Raw genomic sequence first — 17,616 nt, 5'->3', positions numbered from 1 at the left:
GAATAAAAAAATAAATGTATAAAACCAGTTTATTTGTAGGGCATTGACAATATTGTTTTATATAATTAGTTAAATAATTGTGTTAATACAAATAATTATTAATAAAACATAAATATTTAAAAAAAATTACTAACAAAGGAAAAAACACATTTAATTGTCTTTTTCAACAAAAAGTAATTGGTGTGTGTAACTTAAAAATGAGAAGATTAATGTTTAAGGACAAAAATGATAACCAATGAGCTACCGGCATATAGAATAACCAGAAGTTGGAAGTGTAGCCTTATTTAGTAACCAGGTTGGATATGTCCTAGGGAACACTGTTTTGAAGATAAAACTATTGTTGTTATTGCAAAACAGTGTTTTCAGACAGTGAAATAAAAACAATGTTCTCTCACTGTTTAGATTTTGTGTCTGTCATTCCCCTCCCCCCTCACTCTCCCTCTCTTAGGATCACTGTGTGTGTGTGTGTGTGTGTGTGGAGGGGGTCTCTCTCACTCTGTGTGTGTGTCACCTTTTCTCTTGTGTTTTCATAATTTAACCCTTTCATATCATAGGCTATCACAAATATCTATCACTTTATTGTGAAAAATAAGTAAAAAACTAAACATATATTATATCTTTAATTAAATACTGGTCTTCTGAACTTACAAAATTTTGAGCTGCAAAAAATATATTTGCACATAATTGAAAGTGATGTCCCAATACTTTTAATTGTTTTCTATAACATGGGCTTTAAAGAAGGTCATGTGCTGTGTTTGCAAAGATCACGTATGACACCTCTTTAAACTAATTATTTATTGATAGAATTCAAATGGATAAAAAAAGTTAATTTCACATGATCTTATTAAAGTGCCTGTTTATAATAAACTTCCATAAATTATATGCACGCATATTACTCTTACCTGACACTGATATTAAAATCATTGTTGCGGTCTCTGTGATTTGGCTTAATTTATTTTTAAGAGAAGTGTAAGGATAATACAACTTCAGCATTTGGACAGTATTCTGCACTCATTTGAAATTGACATTTGACATCATCTGACATAAAATTAAAGAATAAAATGTAATTGATCTCAGAGATGTGAGTGTTGTGGTTCCTGGTCATAGCAGCACCAGTTGCTGCAGTTAATGAGGTGAATTCAATTGACTTTGACATAGTCCCTTTATTTATTTTTTCCCATATTAAATGCCTATTGGCCTGCTGTGCACAGTTAAACTGATGCCACCAGGGTGGCGGTGCCACCGGCTTGGGCCCGTCATCGCTGCTCGCAGCTTTAATTTTTGTTATTATTATTATTATTTATTATTTTTTTACGCGACTATTTGGGCATTTTTGGGGCCCTTCCCATGCTCGAAAACTCTTGAAACTTTGCACACGCATCAGAATGCGCGGCCATCAGGGCCGGGCTGAGGCTGGGACCCGGGCGTGGCAGGGGGGCTCGACAGCGCCCCCTAAAGTGGGGTCTGAAAACGTGGTCTATAAATCAAACACACTTGCACGTACATATATGAAACTCGGTACACATATAGAGCTCATCGGGCCGAACAACTTTCGTGCTCTAAGTTATGCGTCAGCCCAACAGGAAGTGAGCTATTATGGGTTGTTCGGAAAACGCATGCTGTGGAATTTGCAATACTCCTCCTAGACGATTCACCCGATCAGCACCAAACTCGGTCAGCATGAAGTCAAGACACTGAGGATGCTAGATTGCGAGCAACTTTTTGATATCTCAAACGGTTTGGCCGTGGCGAAGAGACGAATTTATGGCGAGAAAAGGCAAACAGGAAGTATATTATAACTTCTGCATACATAAATTCATTTTGATGAAACTTCAGCTGTGTGTTCGTTGTAAGAGGACGATCACATGGATATGACTTTTGTGAGTCAAAGTTATAGCGCCACCAACTGGCAGCAGGAAGTGTGTCACTTTCAAAAATGCTTTAAATCCCCATCTTATTTTCACCCGATTTACTTCAAACTTCATCAGTATAATGTCAAAACATGGCAGATATAGACATATAAATGGATTCCTGATTCTTGAAATACTGTTGTCATGGCAACGTGTCAAAGTCCAATAATCTTTTTAGGTGTTTTTGAGACACTTAGCATGCTTGAAATTGCATGAAACTCAACACACACATCTGACATGCTGTCCAGAAGATGCAAGCAAAGATTCAGAAACGGGCGTGGTAGAGGGGCTCAGTAGCGCCATCTTTTGTCCAAAGTGGGGGGTTAGTTTTATGTACATTCACCAAACTCGGTATATATATTGTACATTTCGAGCCGGACAACTTTCTAATTTACAGTCATTAGCTCTGACCAACAGGAAGTCAGATAATTTGGTTGGAAGATAACAAGAAGTCGAAAGCGAGCTCTGAGTTTTTACCTTGTCCTCAAAAGCGATTCATTCAATCTCCTCCAAACTCGGACAACATGAAGTAAATATACAGAAGATGCTAAAATGCGAACGGTTATTGGATATCTCAAACAGTGTTCCTGTAGCAAAAGCCTAAAAAATACAAAATATGGACACAAGTACCTGGTTCATAAATAAGGCTATACTCCCACCTGCTGGTTATTCTTTATATCACACTGTTTTTTTTTTGTTTTTTTTCAACACTTATGCTCTCACTTAAATGACCAGTAGAGGGCAATATTGTATAAGTTTTCAAGAAAAAAAACTTGCCTCTGTGTGTGTGTGAATGATTTTCTAGCCTGGTGGGGACTTAAACCTGAATGCACACAGACTCATGGGGACTTCCCAATGGGTACAAAAGCTTATAAATCAGACAGAATGAGTTCTTTTGTAAAGTTGAAAATGCAGAAAGTTGTGTGATGGGTAGGTTTAGGGGTAGGAGCAGTATAGGAGGACAGAATATATGGTTTGTACAGCATAAAAACCATTACGTCTATGAGTCCCCAAAAAGATAGCGAACCAGACATGAGTGTGTGTGTTTGTGTGTGTGTGTGTGTGTGTGTGTGTGTGTGTGTGTGTGTGTGTGTGTGTGGAGGGGGGATGGGCTGCAGCTTACACACACACACAGTAAGCTGCAGGTGTGTGTGTGTGTGTGTGTGTGTGTGTGTCAGTCACTTTCTCTCGATGGTAATAATTGAACCGTTACATAACATAGGCTAATACAAATGTAAAAAATAAGTTAAAAAAATAAAAAAATAAAAAAATACTTTTGAATTAAATACAGGTTTCCTGGATTTACAAAATATTGCCCTTCAAAAGATAACTTTGCACATATTTGAAAATGACCTATTATATCCTATTACATTAGAATTCATCTATAATTAAATTACATCATAGGTGTGGCTTGAAACTTTTCCCCACCGTTTAGACTTTACTATTATTGTTTTGCTGAAAAATATGTTTAATCTAAATCTCACTTTGCCCCTCTCTCTCTCTCTCTCTCTCTCTCTCTCAGTATGTGTGTGTGTGTGTGTGTGTGTGTGTGTGTGTGTGTGTGTTTGGAGGGGGATGGTGCCAGCTTCATTTTGATTGTGAAAAGATTAGCTCATTGCTGTGTGCTTTGGCAAGCATTAAAGGATAAAAAAATATATTATTCTGGGTTACAATAAAATTATAGAACCAGTTAATTTGTAACAATAGAAAAAACACATTTGAGTTTCCTTTTCAAACAAAGAAATTTGTGTAACCTAAAAATAAGCAGATTAATGCCTTTTATTTGTGGACGAAAATGAGAGCGGTGGGGAGTATAGCCTTAGTTATGAACCAGGTTGGATATGTCCTTGAGAACACCGTTTTGAAGATAAAACTATTGTTATTGCAAAACAGTGTTTCCAGACAGTGAAGAAAAAAAAAACTTTCTCCCACTGTTTAGATTATCTTGTTTCTTTCGGAATTAGACTCTGTCTCTCTGTCTGTCGTTCCCCTCCCCCCTCACTCTCCCTCTCTGAGTTACACTCTGTTTGGGTTGTTTGTGTGTGTGTGTGTGTGTGTGTGTGTGTGTGTGTGTGTGTGTGTGTGTGTGTGTGGAGGGGTCTCACTCATTGTGTGTATCACCTTGTCTCTTGATTGTCATAATTTAAACCTTCATATCACAAATAACTATCACTTTAGTGTGAAAAATAAGTTTAAAAAAACAAAAAATATACTATATCTTTAATTAAATACTGGCCTTCTGAACTTACAACATTTTGAGCTGCAAAATATACATTTGCACATAATTGAAAGTGACCCATTATATCCTAATACATAAAAAAAAAAAATCTATATTTAAATTTCATAATAGGTGTGGCTTGTGATCATAGGGGTACCAGCTGCTGTGATACATGTGGCATATTAGAGCAATTTTCAAATATTCTCCTGTTTAAATGCATATTGCCTGTCGTGCACATTCTCAGCGGTATAAAAACATGCTGCATGTTTTAGAGAGGTCGACTTTGACCAGTAAATATATTCAGATGACTTTGATATCGTTATTTTAAATTTAATTACATTTAAACATTTAAAAGTGGCTGTTTATAACACACTTCCATAAAATGTATGCAGGCATATTCCTCTTACCTGACACTGATATTAAAATAATTTTTGCGGTTTCTGTGATTTGGCTTTATTTTTTATTATTTTTTATTTAAAAAAAATATTGAATGCCACACATATTGAAATAAAACAAGCATGCTTTTTGCTGCATAAAATTGGTGAACAATCACAAGCTACGGTAGGTCAAAAACACATAAAGAGAAGTGTAAGGATAATACAACTTCAGCATTTGGAAAGTATTCTGCACTCATTTTGAAATTGACATTTGACATCATCTGACATAAAATTAATGAATAAAATGTAATTGATCTCATAGATGTGAGTGTTGTGGTTCCTGGTCATAGCAGCACCAGTTGCTGCAGTTAATGAGGTGAATTCAAATGACTTTGACATAGTCCCATTATTTATTTTTTCCCATATTAAATGCCTATTGGCTTGCTGTGCACAGTTAAACTGATGCCACCGGGGTGGCGGTGCCCCCGGCTTGGGCCCGTCATCGCTGCTCGCAGCTTTAATTTAAAAGTTTGTTGTTTGTTGCAGCCCTCAACTGATGTTGATGTTTTGGCCTAAAGCTCCGCCTTCCACCTATCTACCAAGTCAGTAGTGATTTGGCATCCGGGGGGAGGGGGATACACTGCTCTGCAGTAATTTGAAAGTGATTGCAGTACAAGTTGTCCACAATCTTGCATACACTTCCTTTAACTTCTTGAGAAATTTGAGCTTGTTTGATCTGACCACACAGGCCAGCCTTCTCTCCCCATGTGCATCAATGAGCAACGATTTTTTTTTATAAATGATAAATTCAGATATTTATTCTTTGTAATGTGTAAAAAGTATTGATAATAAAAGTTCATTATTTGCACCTGATTGTATTTTTTTTTCCATGGTGTAATTTTTGGGAAATTGTATTGAATCCAGTTAGGGTCAATTTGACCCGGACCATACATGCTGTAACCAGAAATCGAACAGTGCATGAGGATTAATGTTACTGTATCCAGTTGAACCCACTGCACTGCTGCATTGTTTATTCAAAATATTAGAAAAATAGAGATGCTCTATTTGGAAAAGGTCTTGGTTAAAACAGAAACCAAGCTGTTCACATAGGTTTCAATGCAATTTCTATTTTCTTCGCAGTTTATAAAGTAATGTAAAAGTTTAAAGTAGTTAAAGTTTTAGAAAACATGTCTTGAGACTTTATGGTTTTATTCCATTCCACTGCATCTCATGATTTTAAATGCAGTACCCTTCGGCCCTTTGTATTAAGCAATGCATAAATACATGATGCTGTTTTGTTCATAATTATTTATGCAATTAACAAAAGCATATTTGATTTGTAATGTTAGTTTAAACATCATGAACTTTTTTACAGACAGTTACTTGCTTTGAATAAACAATTTAATGCAGTGCATTAATGTACTCATTGCACCCTCTTGTGGCCTCAGGAGACAAGACAAAAGTTTCTTTCACACTTATAAAGAAGATCAATTTTTAAATTGTATTTTGTTTTTGAATGTTAAAATAAATGTATACTTAATGATCTGAAGCGTTATATCGTGATAAATTGTTTTGCTGTATCAACTAGTAAGTGTTAGAGATACCAACCCAAAACAGGAAATTGAAGGTGAAGAGCAGGTATTTCAGACAGATGGTCCCACATGTTTTCTTTTTCTCTTTGTTTGATTCCATCTGAAAAAACAACAACAAAACACAGCCATGAACTAAAATCAACCTCTTTGTGTGGCTAAATACTCTGCAGTCTAGCCATTGTACACAATTTTCTTTGTCTGAAGCAAGCAGCAATAAGGAAGTAACTTAAATTGCAATTCCTTGACTGGCCACTAGGGACAGGCTCCAGAAGGGAGCAAAATCTCTTGGAGCCCCATGTTAAAATTCCCAACTTTACAGCAAAAAAAAAGTCTATGGTCTGAAGATTTTTCTGAAAAAAAAGAAACTTTTTTTGTTTGTTTTTTGCTTCATTTGATGTGGTATATCGACTTGGTAGTATGTATTTTATACAATAGTATGTAATTAGATGGGCGTTCTCCTATCAAAATTACGTTTAATAACTTCCCTAAGTGGATAACCTCAACTTTCAGGTCCAAAAACGGAGGTAACTTTCAGGGTATGAATGATTGAACAACCATCAGATAGGTGGCGATGTGACTTACATAACCATAAATAAAGTAGGTTATGTAAATCAGAGTCCTGCATGGGTCTGATTTTGTAAATCCGCACCCGCCCGTACCCGCGGTGCATTGAACCACATCCCACCCGTTTTCCGACACAGAGCACTAATTAAAATCCGCACCCGACCCTGCCCGCTTGAAATAGAACTGACACCCGACCCGCACCCGAAATAAAATCAGTTTAGCATATATCATTATATAGGCCTACACATTTATTGCCAGGTCATACAAAAGTAAATACAGCACTGTGCCACGTCTTTAAAATTCAAACACATTATTTTCAATGAGTGTACGCACACTGGCAGCGGCATTCGGCGCCTATCCGCGGCGACTCAGGAAGTTGTTCAAAATCCTGCCGCGCCACAGAGCGCCAATGTACTGATTTCACCCTGTGCTACAAGATGCACACATCGTGCAACTCTTCTGTCAGCAGTGCATTCAAACTGAGCTCGCGCGTAGGCCTATATAATGTGTGTGTCCGGCGCTGGGCTTTGACCCCCTTGAATCCTTGTGTGATTTTTTGAGAGTGGGAGTGGGAAGTGGGAGGCTGTGCGGTGGCGCGAGCACAAATAACCTGATATTATAAAACAAATATTTGATTACCTTAAAATAAAGGTAAGACATTTTTGCAGATGTGTTCCTAAAAATATGCATACATATTTACATTCGCACGTGACTGTTTTAAACCCGTGTTAGACCCGTTTCCTCTTGTCCGACCCGCACCCGTATCTGACACAGTTGGATGTTTTTTACCCGTTTAAGCAAAATTTGCGGGTCGACTCGTGCAGGACTCTGATGTAAATCGCCATTAAACAAAAGAAGAAGAAGTGGAAGCAGAATGGCACGCTTTTTATTAGCGTGTTTACATGGTGAAGCATCGATTCGTCACTCTGATGAGAAAGTCTTGTGTGTTAACCGGGAACATACCCTGAGACTCTGAGTTGTCTGAACTTACTCACAGACTCGTTTTTGGAACCAGCATACCTTAAGCAAGGTTTGGGTTAATTAACCAAGAGTTCAGGGTATATGTGACGTTAAGTTAGCCGTGCTTTCTGGAATACACCCCTGAAATGTTCTTCAGAATATCTTTCATGTTCCACAAAAAGTGAGTTTATAATGGCATGAGGGAGTATGACTATGTTCACACAGTCCACTTATTTGTGTATCCAATTGTGATTTTATTAAAGGGATTGACTGCTGTTCACAGTGTATCAGAACTGTTCATATCTGATTTGTGTGTCCTGTGGTGCTCTTAACATTTTCTAGAATATATGCATTGGTTACTATGGCAATGATGTTGGGTTGATACTAGTCCAAAAACAACATGGAGCGGTCTGCCATGTTGTCTTACAATATGACAATGTTTAGATGTCGTGCTGGACTACTATGTCTAGTGAAGCAGTGGCAGAAACGTAGAATGCTAGCATGAACAACGTTCAAATGAATATGCACAAAAATCTGACTGAACATGGCTTACATGATTATAACTTTCATTTTGGGTGTCGTATTTATTTAAGCTCTCAAATAAAGCTGTAATTTACATCAATGTTTCTGTAAACAAATATTGATATGAGTAAAGGGTTTCTCAGCATGTCATGTGAACCAAAACACTGTTAAAATAGATATGACATATGAATGTGTCTGGAATTATATTTATCTGCTAATTAAATTAATCTTCACGTCAATGACTGATACATTCACACACCTGTTAAACATCTAATACCATTTAAAAGACATACTGTAAAGGTCTAGCATTCTACACCAAAACTGCGCTATTTTTTATTAGATTCATTTTGAAATAAATACTTAATTTCACAGTTCTGTAACACTCACAACGTATACTGCTCAGGAAATTAAGTACTATGCGACACACTGCTGACAAATCATTTACCTGTCTGAACATGTTAAGAATGACGCTCATTACCCTCACACAGCACAAGTCAGGCTGAATTTGGAATTACATAGTATACAGGCCTATTGAATTTTATAGTAGCCTAATATTCTAGTATTCTTCTCATAATACATAATCAAAAACAGATGGAGAGCGCATTACATTTTTGAGCAACTTTCAGCAACATTATGACAATATAAGTAGCTATTTCGCCGACTACTTAACACACTCATTCGGAAGTTATATGCTGACCTTTGAAAATCACTCATCTCAGTCATTTCCTTAGGTTATTGTATTGTGCCGTTACTATCTCTCTCTCTCTCTCTCTCTCTCTCTCTCTCTCTCTCTCTCTCGAATCACGATAATATGTAATGATCAGATAGATCGACCTGATCAAATCAATGAATGTGTTCAAACAGAAAATAAATGTAATTTAGCAGTGCACTTTTGTTGCATTTTTTCCCTGTTGCCACTGTAAAGCTGCTTTGAAACAATATTGTAAAAAAGCGCTAAATAAAGGTGACTTGACTTGACTTGACTACACTTGAGTAAACCACAAAGACCCACAAAGTTATTAGAGTAGCCTACTCTAATAACAGTTACTGATAACGTTACCACGTTTAACAGTTACAAACACTGACGAACTTTTCGATCAGTTTAGATCTTACCTTTATCAGCTGTCACACAAAGACGATGAAACGATGAAATCAGTTTTAAAAAATTCAGAATCTTTCTTCATTAAAAAAAACTATTACACTTAACTCATGGGCTAGTTTGCTTCTTTAGAAACCTCAACAATAACATAATAGGACCCCCCAAAAAAGTTCAAACGAGCTCCACCCGAGTGCAAGGTTGCCAGACCCCTCCCTCCCTCCAAAAAAAAAAAAAAAAAAATCCAGCCCATATTATGGTGCTCGGGAAGGGACATGTTCAGTAGTTCTTCTCATAGTTATAATATACGTAGACGCCTCATAGACTGACGCTACCTATTGGAGCGGAGTATCAGCGCGGCGCCATCTTGGATGGGTCCCCAATGCGCCGCCCTCGCATTTATTTCTACCGAGGAAGATGTATTCTCAACTACAATGATCATAACTCTCCGAGTTTTTACCAGATTTTCACATGGTTTGGTTTGTTACAAACTGCAGAGACTTGGTTATGATACAGGAGGCTGTCACATTGAAAAATTCTGCTTTCATGTAGAAAGACTTTGTATAAACTAAGACATATGGTAGACTATGACATATTGATAAATGTATAAATTAATTTTATATTTTAATAAAGAAAGAAGTTTGATCCGTTATCTTGAATTTATTTCTCTCACACACACACACACACACACACACACACACACACACACACACACACACACACACACACACACACACACACACACGCTCACTCACACACACTTTCTGTAACACATATACAAGTAGGGATCATAGACCGTAAAAAAATATGGACGACTCGACATCATCCGTTTCCGCTTGCCATATTTGAAGCTTTCAGGCAGCCTTGCACGGCGCGGACATCTTGGGACCGAGTCTGCGCAGTAGCGATTTCGGGACCGGAGTTGCGCAGTAGAGCGCAGGAAGTAGAGCAGGAAGTACAGTCGCGATATTAAAAGCCCGCCCACACGCTCGCAGATGCAGAACAATTAATTATGTTGGTGTGAAATAAACAGTTATGGAAATGTAGAAATTAAAGCTAAAGCTCTAATCTGCTCCCAAAAATTTCGAAAAAAGTCCGTTAGTGCCTCAGTGACAACTTCACTCAGAGAAGCCGTCAGTCTCAGCTGTCAATCATGACGTCACACCCCCGTTTTTATAGCATCAAATAACTAACTCAAACTAAACTTATTTTTAAAACGAACACCTGAAATGAAATCATCGTGATGATAACTGCCTTCAGTGACATATACTAACTTTGGGGAAACATTTTTGAAGTGTAATTTTATTATTTAGTTTGCCTCGTGTCCATTAGAAATCACAGAGGGGCGGCTATACTGGGACCGGTCACCGGGGGGCGATCGAGGCGCGAAAGCTTCAGTAAATGAGAGGGAGACTGCAGGCTTGGTAGGGATGTGCCAAACGAAGCTTCTGAAGCAGTGAGGCTTTTACAACAAACTGTGTTGGTGCGTCGAAGCTTTTGACACAGTGCTCTACTCTGCCATCTGGTGGTCAATAAAAATTCCTACACCAACTGTGTCATTCATTCAGATGTTGTTCATTGGGAAGGTTTATTTGTATATTTAATAATTTTCCTTGTATTTTGCAGAATAGAATGACAAATAAAGACTTTCTGTTCTTCATTTTTACTCACATAAACTTCTAAATAGAATGTTAAATATGCCAATAAATGAGGCCTAGGTGATTTTTCATTGCACTATTTTTTGTGTTCCTTACAAAACCAACACAAACATGCATTTTGTAAAAACAAAACAAAACACATAAATACACAATTACAAATGCAATTACATATTTTTATTCAAGAATATTATTTGTTCTGCTGTGCTGGAGTTTAAGCGGCTCCTTTTTTTACTAATCACATCCCCAGCTTTAGAAAAAATTCGTTCACACGGAACAGATGTGGCTGTAATGGCTAGATATTTACTGGCCAAAGCATAAAGATTGGGGTATACTTTATGGGCCTGCCAGTACTTGAGAGGGTCATCACTTCGAGGGAGGTATGCATCATTGATGTATCTCTTGACCTCTATGGTGGCATCAGCATTATAGCTATGATGCTGTAGTGTCTCACTGACCCGGCTATCCAGGAGCTCCCACAGGTTATCTGAGGATGGTGGCTTCTGAGCTGCCTGAGATGAAGATGATGATTCCACTGCTTGTGAAGCTTTCTCACTGGTTAGCCGTATCATTGAAGCACATTCACCCGTCAACAACCGTTCAGCTTCACGGGCATTATCCTGGTTGCCAAACCCAAGGGTCTTAAATCTGGGATCTAGCAATGTGGCCAGTGCAAGCACACGGATGGATTCAACATTACTGCACCACTTGTTGATGTACTGCTGAAGAGCCATTCCTAAGGATGAAGCAGATGGATTTCTTGCATGGGCTGTTTTTTCTGCCACCTTGTGCTGAATCATCCTAATGATTGGGATGATCTTTGAAGCTGACACGCTCTTCTCACCGGAGAGCTCTTTAGTGGCATACTTGAAGGGTGCCAGTACTTCAAGGCTTTCAGAAATGATGTCAAAATCAGCACTTGAAAGTGGCATGATGTCACTTGACAAACTAGCCAAAGCAGCACCAACAGGCTCTCTGAGGTCAATGAGTCTTTGCAGCATATCATGCGTGCTGTTCCATCTAGTGTCCACTTCCTGGAGAAGCTTCAGGGGCTGCCTGCCCATCCTTTCTTGGGCAAGGATTAGGTTTTCAGTGGCCTTAGTGCTGCTCCTGAAAAAAGACACCACTCTCCTGGCTCTTTTACGGATGTCTGCAAACACCTCATGCTCTTCAACTGCCCTCTTAACAATGAGGTTGATGGTATGAGCAAAGCAAGGGAGATGGCGTAGTCCCAGCTTCTGAATTCCTGATACCATGTTGGCCGCATTGTCTGTCACCATGGCAGCAACTGAACCAGTGAGCCCCCAGTCAGATATCAGATCCGACAAAGCCTCTTTGATGTTGTCAGCTGTATGTGATTTTGGGAACTTTGATACTCCCAGCATAACTGACCCAAGTTCTGTGTTGCTGTTAGTGTAGTGGCATGTGACCCCCAGATAGGACTCCATAGTGAGGGAGGTCCACATATCAGCTGTGAGGCAGACAGATGGGATGTTCTGCAGATGTGCCATAGCCTTTTGCTTCACCTCTTTGTATTTCTCTCTGACCATCGTCTTAACAGTTTTCGGGGTTGGCAGAACATAGGTGGGGTCCAACTTGTTCACAAATGCTCTAAATTTCCTTAGTCTTCCACGATGGAGAAAGGCTGCAAGTCCTTCACAACCATGTTGACAAGGGCCTCATCAAGCTCCTTCTTCCTTCCTAATAATACACAGCACAATTATACCATTCATTCATATTGGCAGTGTAAGTAAAGGTAAGTAATGCAAACTAAGCCCATGCAGTGTTTAACCAAGTAACAAAAAAATATTTAATTGGCAATACAAAAGTGTTTGTTTGGAGTTGGCCTAAAAATCCAACATAACCTATATCAACCCACCCCACTAATGGAAAGTATAACACAGAGGTGGGCAAAGGACCTACATTTCATAAACACAGGCTATTAGAGACATACAGTTGGATATTAAAAGTAACAATTATGTGTATAAAGGTCATTGTGAAAGACATGAATATTAGAAATAGGATTGGTTGAGTTCCTTTGAAACTTTGGCTACACTATTTGTGATTAGTTAATATTTCTGAATATACATATATTCCACCACATAAAGAAACGGAATAGAAAATGAAAACTTGACCTTCAAAAGGGTGAATTTTCATGCATTTTAATTACTTTATCACTCTTTGGGGAGAGTACATAATATTTTTTAGTCCCAAATTTGACCTTTTTCAGTTGGAGCAGACTGGTGCTCTGTTGTAGGAGTCTCGTTGGCCAGAGCATTTGGATCTTTGGAGCGTAGATGTCGAAGCATTGAGGATGTATTATTAGAATAAGATAAAGTTTGGTCACATATCATGCATGATACTTTATTAGGAGTGTCGAGACTGAAGTGTTCCCACACTTGAGAACGTGGTCTCTTTCGTGCATTCTCCATATTGAAATCAAACACAATGTGAGCTGTTGACAACTGAGGATAGCGTTTACAAACAGCAAATAAGTTTGTCGTTGAGAAATGACTTTTATTCAGTTTTCTGGGAACAGTGGTTGAGCTTAATTGCATGATGTTTTAATTTACATTCAGACAATTTCATTCAGATGTATTTAATTGTAGCCCTTTAATTAGCAACAACGCACCAAGTTAAAAATGATTACATTATTAAGCTAATTAGAATATCGCACTAAATGGATAGCAGATATGGGACAGCACAATCGACGCGCTCTGTATTTGAGCACGTCATGATGACGTGTCAGTGACATAACGAAGCTTCATTTCCACAGGTCACGTGACAGCCTCATTTCAAAGCAATGCTCCGAAACACTGTTTCGAAGCACTAGTGCTTCGAAAACTCGAGACGTGTGTCGACACAGGGTGTCGAGCGACCCATCCCTACATACAAGCTCCCATATATACTGTACCAGCTCAGAATTTTTTTTTTTTTTTTAAAGGCCTAAAGTAAACATTATAATTCCAGGTCATTCCAGCATCTTACATTACCCTGTCAGGCTTGCAATTGGGACTAGGGAGCTAAAATCCTTTAAAAATAACTGTTTTGCATAGCTTCTTGCGTATGCTTGCACTCTATAACTCCAGGGTAGTTAATTTTACACGTAAGTAATGTTAGTCATGATGACATAATTGTATAAATTGTAAAATAACCTAAATTACTGTTCAAACTTACTTGTGAAATGTAATCCCATACGATCTGGTAACAATATTGCGTTGGTTATTGCAACCGTAAGCTGCACAAAATACGGGCATAATTGATCGCTCTCCGTTGACTCCGATTGACTTTGAATGCTAGCGTTGAGTGGAGAGACCCAACCAATATGGCGGCAATGCTGGATCACGCTCCAGCACGTCATGAGGCGTCTACGTATATAGTTGCTGTGTTCCAGTTCGTTTTTATCATGCCCTTTACTCGCAAACTTCCCTCCGTCTCGTTCACTCGGATGTGCGTCATGCCTACGTTGCATAAGTGCCCACTACTGGCGGAAACTTTGCAAATGGACTGAATTGGAACGCCCTAAGCCCTTGATCACTTGGAATCCACTATGGAGTTGATATATTATTTAATTTTTACCTTTAAGAAATTGTTTAATGCAGCATTCTATATGTATATGGATGTGTTTGGGTTGTTTTAAATGTTTTTAAAAATAGTTATAGTTGTTTGTGGTGGGTTAAATTAAACGTTATATGTGGTGACGTCACAATCGCGTTGCATTGTGGTATATGAAGCTGCCTGAAGTGTACATATGAAGTAGACTCGCTCACTCTGTCAAAATCGAGGGAGCAAGGGTCTGTCCATACAAACTTCCCTTGTCCACTTCACGAAGTGGGAAGCACTTCAAAATGGCGGCAGGGATTCCCCCAAGGGGGAAGTGCTTAGGGAAGTTTGCAAGTGCGTGTCTTAAAGTGGATTGGAACGCAGCATATGTCTATGGTTCTTCTTCTTCTTCTTCTTTAATGGCGATTAACTCGCCACCTACTGTACTGGATGGCAAATTAAACTTGCATAGGTGAGGAGTCTGAAGTTTAAAATCAGAATGGATCATACTCCTCTCAAATGGACCATTGACACTCTTACAATAAACCCATACAATCACTGTTGATTCTTATACCCGCAATAAAGGCTTTAGCTTCATCTGGCACTGAGTGTTCAGCTCCTCCATCCACCCTGAACCCCTATGTTGGGCTTAATGCTCAAAGAACTCCCATCCACACATATATATATTTTAGACCCTATAACTAAGTGAGTCATATATACCCTTAATTAGTGCTCTGTCTTAGTGTCTGTCCATTAAACTTTTTCCTAAAATATCCGGTAACACTTTAGAAAAGTGTTAGCAAATATCCTTATTCTTCATTCTGTGCTCCCCATTCCACTGGTCACAATAGTGACCGCAAATTTTTTTTTCATTTCTCAGGCTATACAATTTTTACTGAATGATCTATCAATGCATTTCCAGCAGATATTGAAATAATAAAGGGTCTCAATGAAATATGTTACTGTTTACTGTTTACTTCCTGTTTGCGTCAAGAGAAGAGGATGGCAGCAAGAGAGCTCCCAAAGAAAAGGATAGTAAAGTATGTAAAGGATGGAACATAGATTTTTGGTACACATCATGTTTAAGGTGTCTAGTATTGATATATGCATTTGCAATTAATCAACTTTGTTTAATGTGGCCATAGAACTAAGAACTCACAAACATGTCAATGGCAACAATAGTGACCAGTGGGATAACCCATTGTATCTACATGCTAATACACATAGGCTAACTGTTCTACCTTACTTTCTGCTACTATCTAACTTTCTACCTAATTTTACACAGACACACACACAGAAACACACACAGAAACACACACACACACACACACACACACGCACACACACACACACACACACACACACACACACACACACACACACGCACGCACGCACACGGACCCAAGTAAGACTAGCTAGTTAGCTAATTCTGCTGCTCCCAAGGGCCACTAAGCACCCAAGGGTCCAGACAGAAGCCTCAAGGGCCTCTAAGCACCCGAGGGTCCAGAAAGAAGCCCAGAGGGCCTCTAAGCACCCGAGGGTCCAGACAGAAGCCCCAAGGGCCTCTAAGCACCCAAGGGTCCAGACAGAAGCCTCAAGGGCCTCTAAACGCCCGGGGGTCCAGACAGAAGCCCCAAGGGCCTCTAAACGCCCGGGGGTCCAGACAGAAGCCCCAAGGGCCTCTAAACGCCTGAGGGTCCAGACAGAAGCCCCAAGGGCCTCTAAGCACCTAAAGGGGCCAAACAGAAGCCCCAAGGGCCTCTAAGCACCCGAGGGTCCATCCAGAAAGCCCCAATTGACTCTAAACGCTCAGGGGTCCAGACAGAAGCCCCAAGGGCTTCTAAGCACCCGAGGTTCCAGACAGAAGCCCAGAGGGCCTCTAAGCACCCGAGGGTCCAGACAGAAGCCCCAAGGGTCTCTAAGCAACCAAGGGTCCATCCAGAAGCCCCGAGGGCCTCTAAGCAACCAAGGGTCCATCCAGAAGCCCCAAGGGCCTCTAAACGCCCGGGGGTCCAGACAGAAGCCCCAAGGGCTTCTAAATGCTCGAGGGTCCAGACAGAAGCCCCAAGGGCCTCTAAACGCTTGAGGGTCCAGACAGAAGCCCCAAGGACCTCTAAGCATCCAATGGTCCAGTCAGAAGACCCAAGGGCCTCTAAAAGCCTGAGGGTCCAGACAGAAGCCCCAAGGACCTCTAAGCACCCAATGGTCCAGACATTTGCAATAATTGCAAATGCATATATCAATACTAGACACCTTAAACATGATGTGTACCAAAAATCTATGTTCCATCCTTATGTTAACATACTTTACTATGCTTTTCTTTGGGAGCTTTCTTGCTGCAATCCTCTTCTCTTGACACAAACAGGAAGTAAACAGCTCTGGTCATGTGACAATTTACAGTAAACATGCAACACTGCACATATTTCATTGGCCGCGCATGCGCATTGCGTCGTTATGTCTTCGGGATGCATGTTACGGCACTGGAAGGAAATAAAACTACAATTTTATTTATTTATTTATTGTAATAGCACTTGTTTGATTTTATTAATTAGTGATCAACTGTAATGGTGAAATAATGAAAGGTTTAAAATGTTAATTGTAGAAATTCACTCCCCGGACTCCGTCCCCCCACGTCCCAGATTTTCTGTTGCAGGTGCTATGGGGATGCTCAACACTTAAGAGAAGGTGCTTTGAATTTTGCGGCGTCATTATGGCATTATGGAGTTGCATTGGACCAGTATAAATTAATGCGTACACACCTGCATACATATATATAATACTGGGCCCTCTTGAGGATTGTTGCTAATATCACCTGCAGCCCAAACCGTAACCATAGATAGTTGCCAAGCCCGTGCGTTACGCCACTTGGGCTTCTTTTCTTGGCAAGTCACGTTTAAAATCTCGAGTCGCGGGTTGCGGATTTTTTGTGGGCTAATTTTTAAAAAATCTGGTTGCTTGTTACGAAAATATGACAAGCAACTTCTTTTCTTTCTTTCATTCGAAAAAAGCGTTTCTTTACAATTATGGTGCTATTTTGTCCCATACATTGCCTGACACTGTCTTCTCACAGCTAATGGCCATTCAAGGCAACGATACAACTGCTGTAATTCGTCCTCATACATCCCGCCTCGCCCCTCATTGAAGAAAAATTGCATTCAACATGCAGGCATGTGATGTGA

The 17,616-nt window shown here is 39.5% G+C and overlaps 2 protein-coding genes across 2 annotated transcripts in view; both read right to left on the bottom strand.

Annotated features, from left to right (window-relative positions):
- cd151l (CD151 antigen, like) overlaps positions 1 to 9,448 on the bottom strand; it is a 78,036-nt gene extending 68,588 nt beyond the window's left edge. The window contains exons 1-2 of the mRNA XM_067419894.1: positions 9,257 to 9,448; positions 6,114 to 6,197 (exon numbers count right to left, since the gene is read on the bottom strand). Of these exons, the coding sequence (XP_067275995.1) occupies positions 6,114 to 6,197 (84 nt within the window). The 5' untranslated portion in view covers positions 9,257 to 9,448. The remainder of the gene's footprint in view (positions 1 to 6,113; positions 6,198 to 9,256) is intronic.
- Positions 9,449 to 11,061: 1,613 nt separating this feature from the next.
- On the bottom strand, positions 11,062 to 12,444 carry LOC137043236 (E3 SUMO-protein ligase ZBED1). The gene has a single exon (XM_067419426.1). It carries the CDS (start codon positions 12,442 to 12,444, stop codon positions 11,062 to 11,064), a length of 1,383 nt encoding a protein of 460 aa, XP_067275527.1.
- Between the last annotated feature and the right edge of the window lie 5,172 nt (positions 12,445 to 17,616).

This window comes from Pseudorasbora parva, chromosome 16 (genome assembly GCF_024679245.1).
Source record: "Pseudorasbora parva isolate DD20220531a chromosome 16, ASM2467924v1, whole genome shotgun sequence".
NCBI lineage: Eukaryota > Metazoa > Chordata > Actinopteri > Cypriniformes > Gobionidae > Pseudorasbora > Pseudorasbora parva.
Note: the sequence above shows the minus strand (reverse complement) of the source record. Positions and strands in the feature narration are given on the sequence as shown.

Coding starts and splice junctions, on each gene's coding strand:
- LOC137043236 (XM_067419426.1), bottom strand. CDS start 12,444: ATGGTCAGAGAGAAATACAAAGAGGTGAAGCAAAAGGCTATGGCACAT.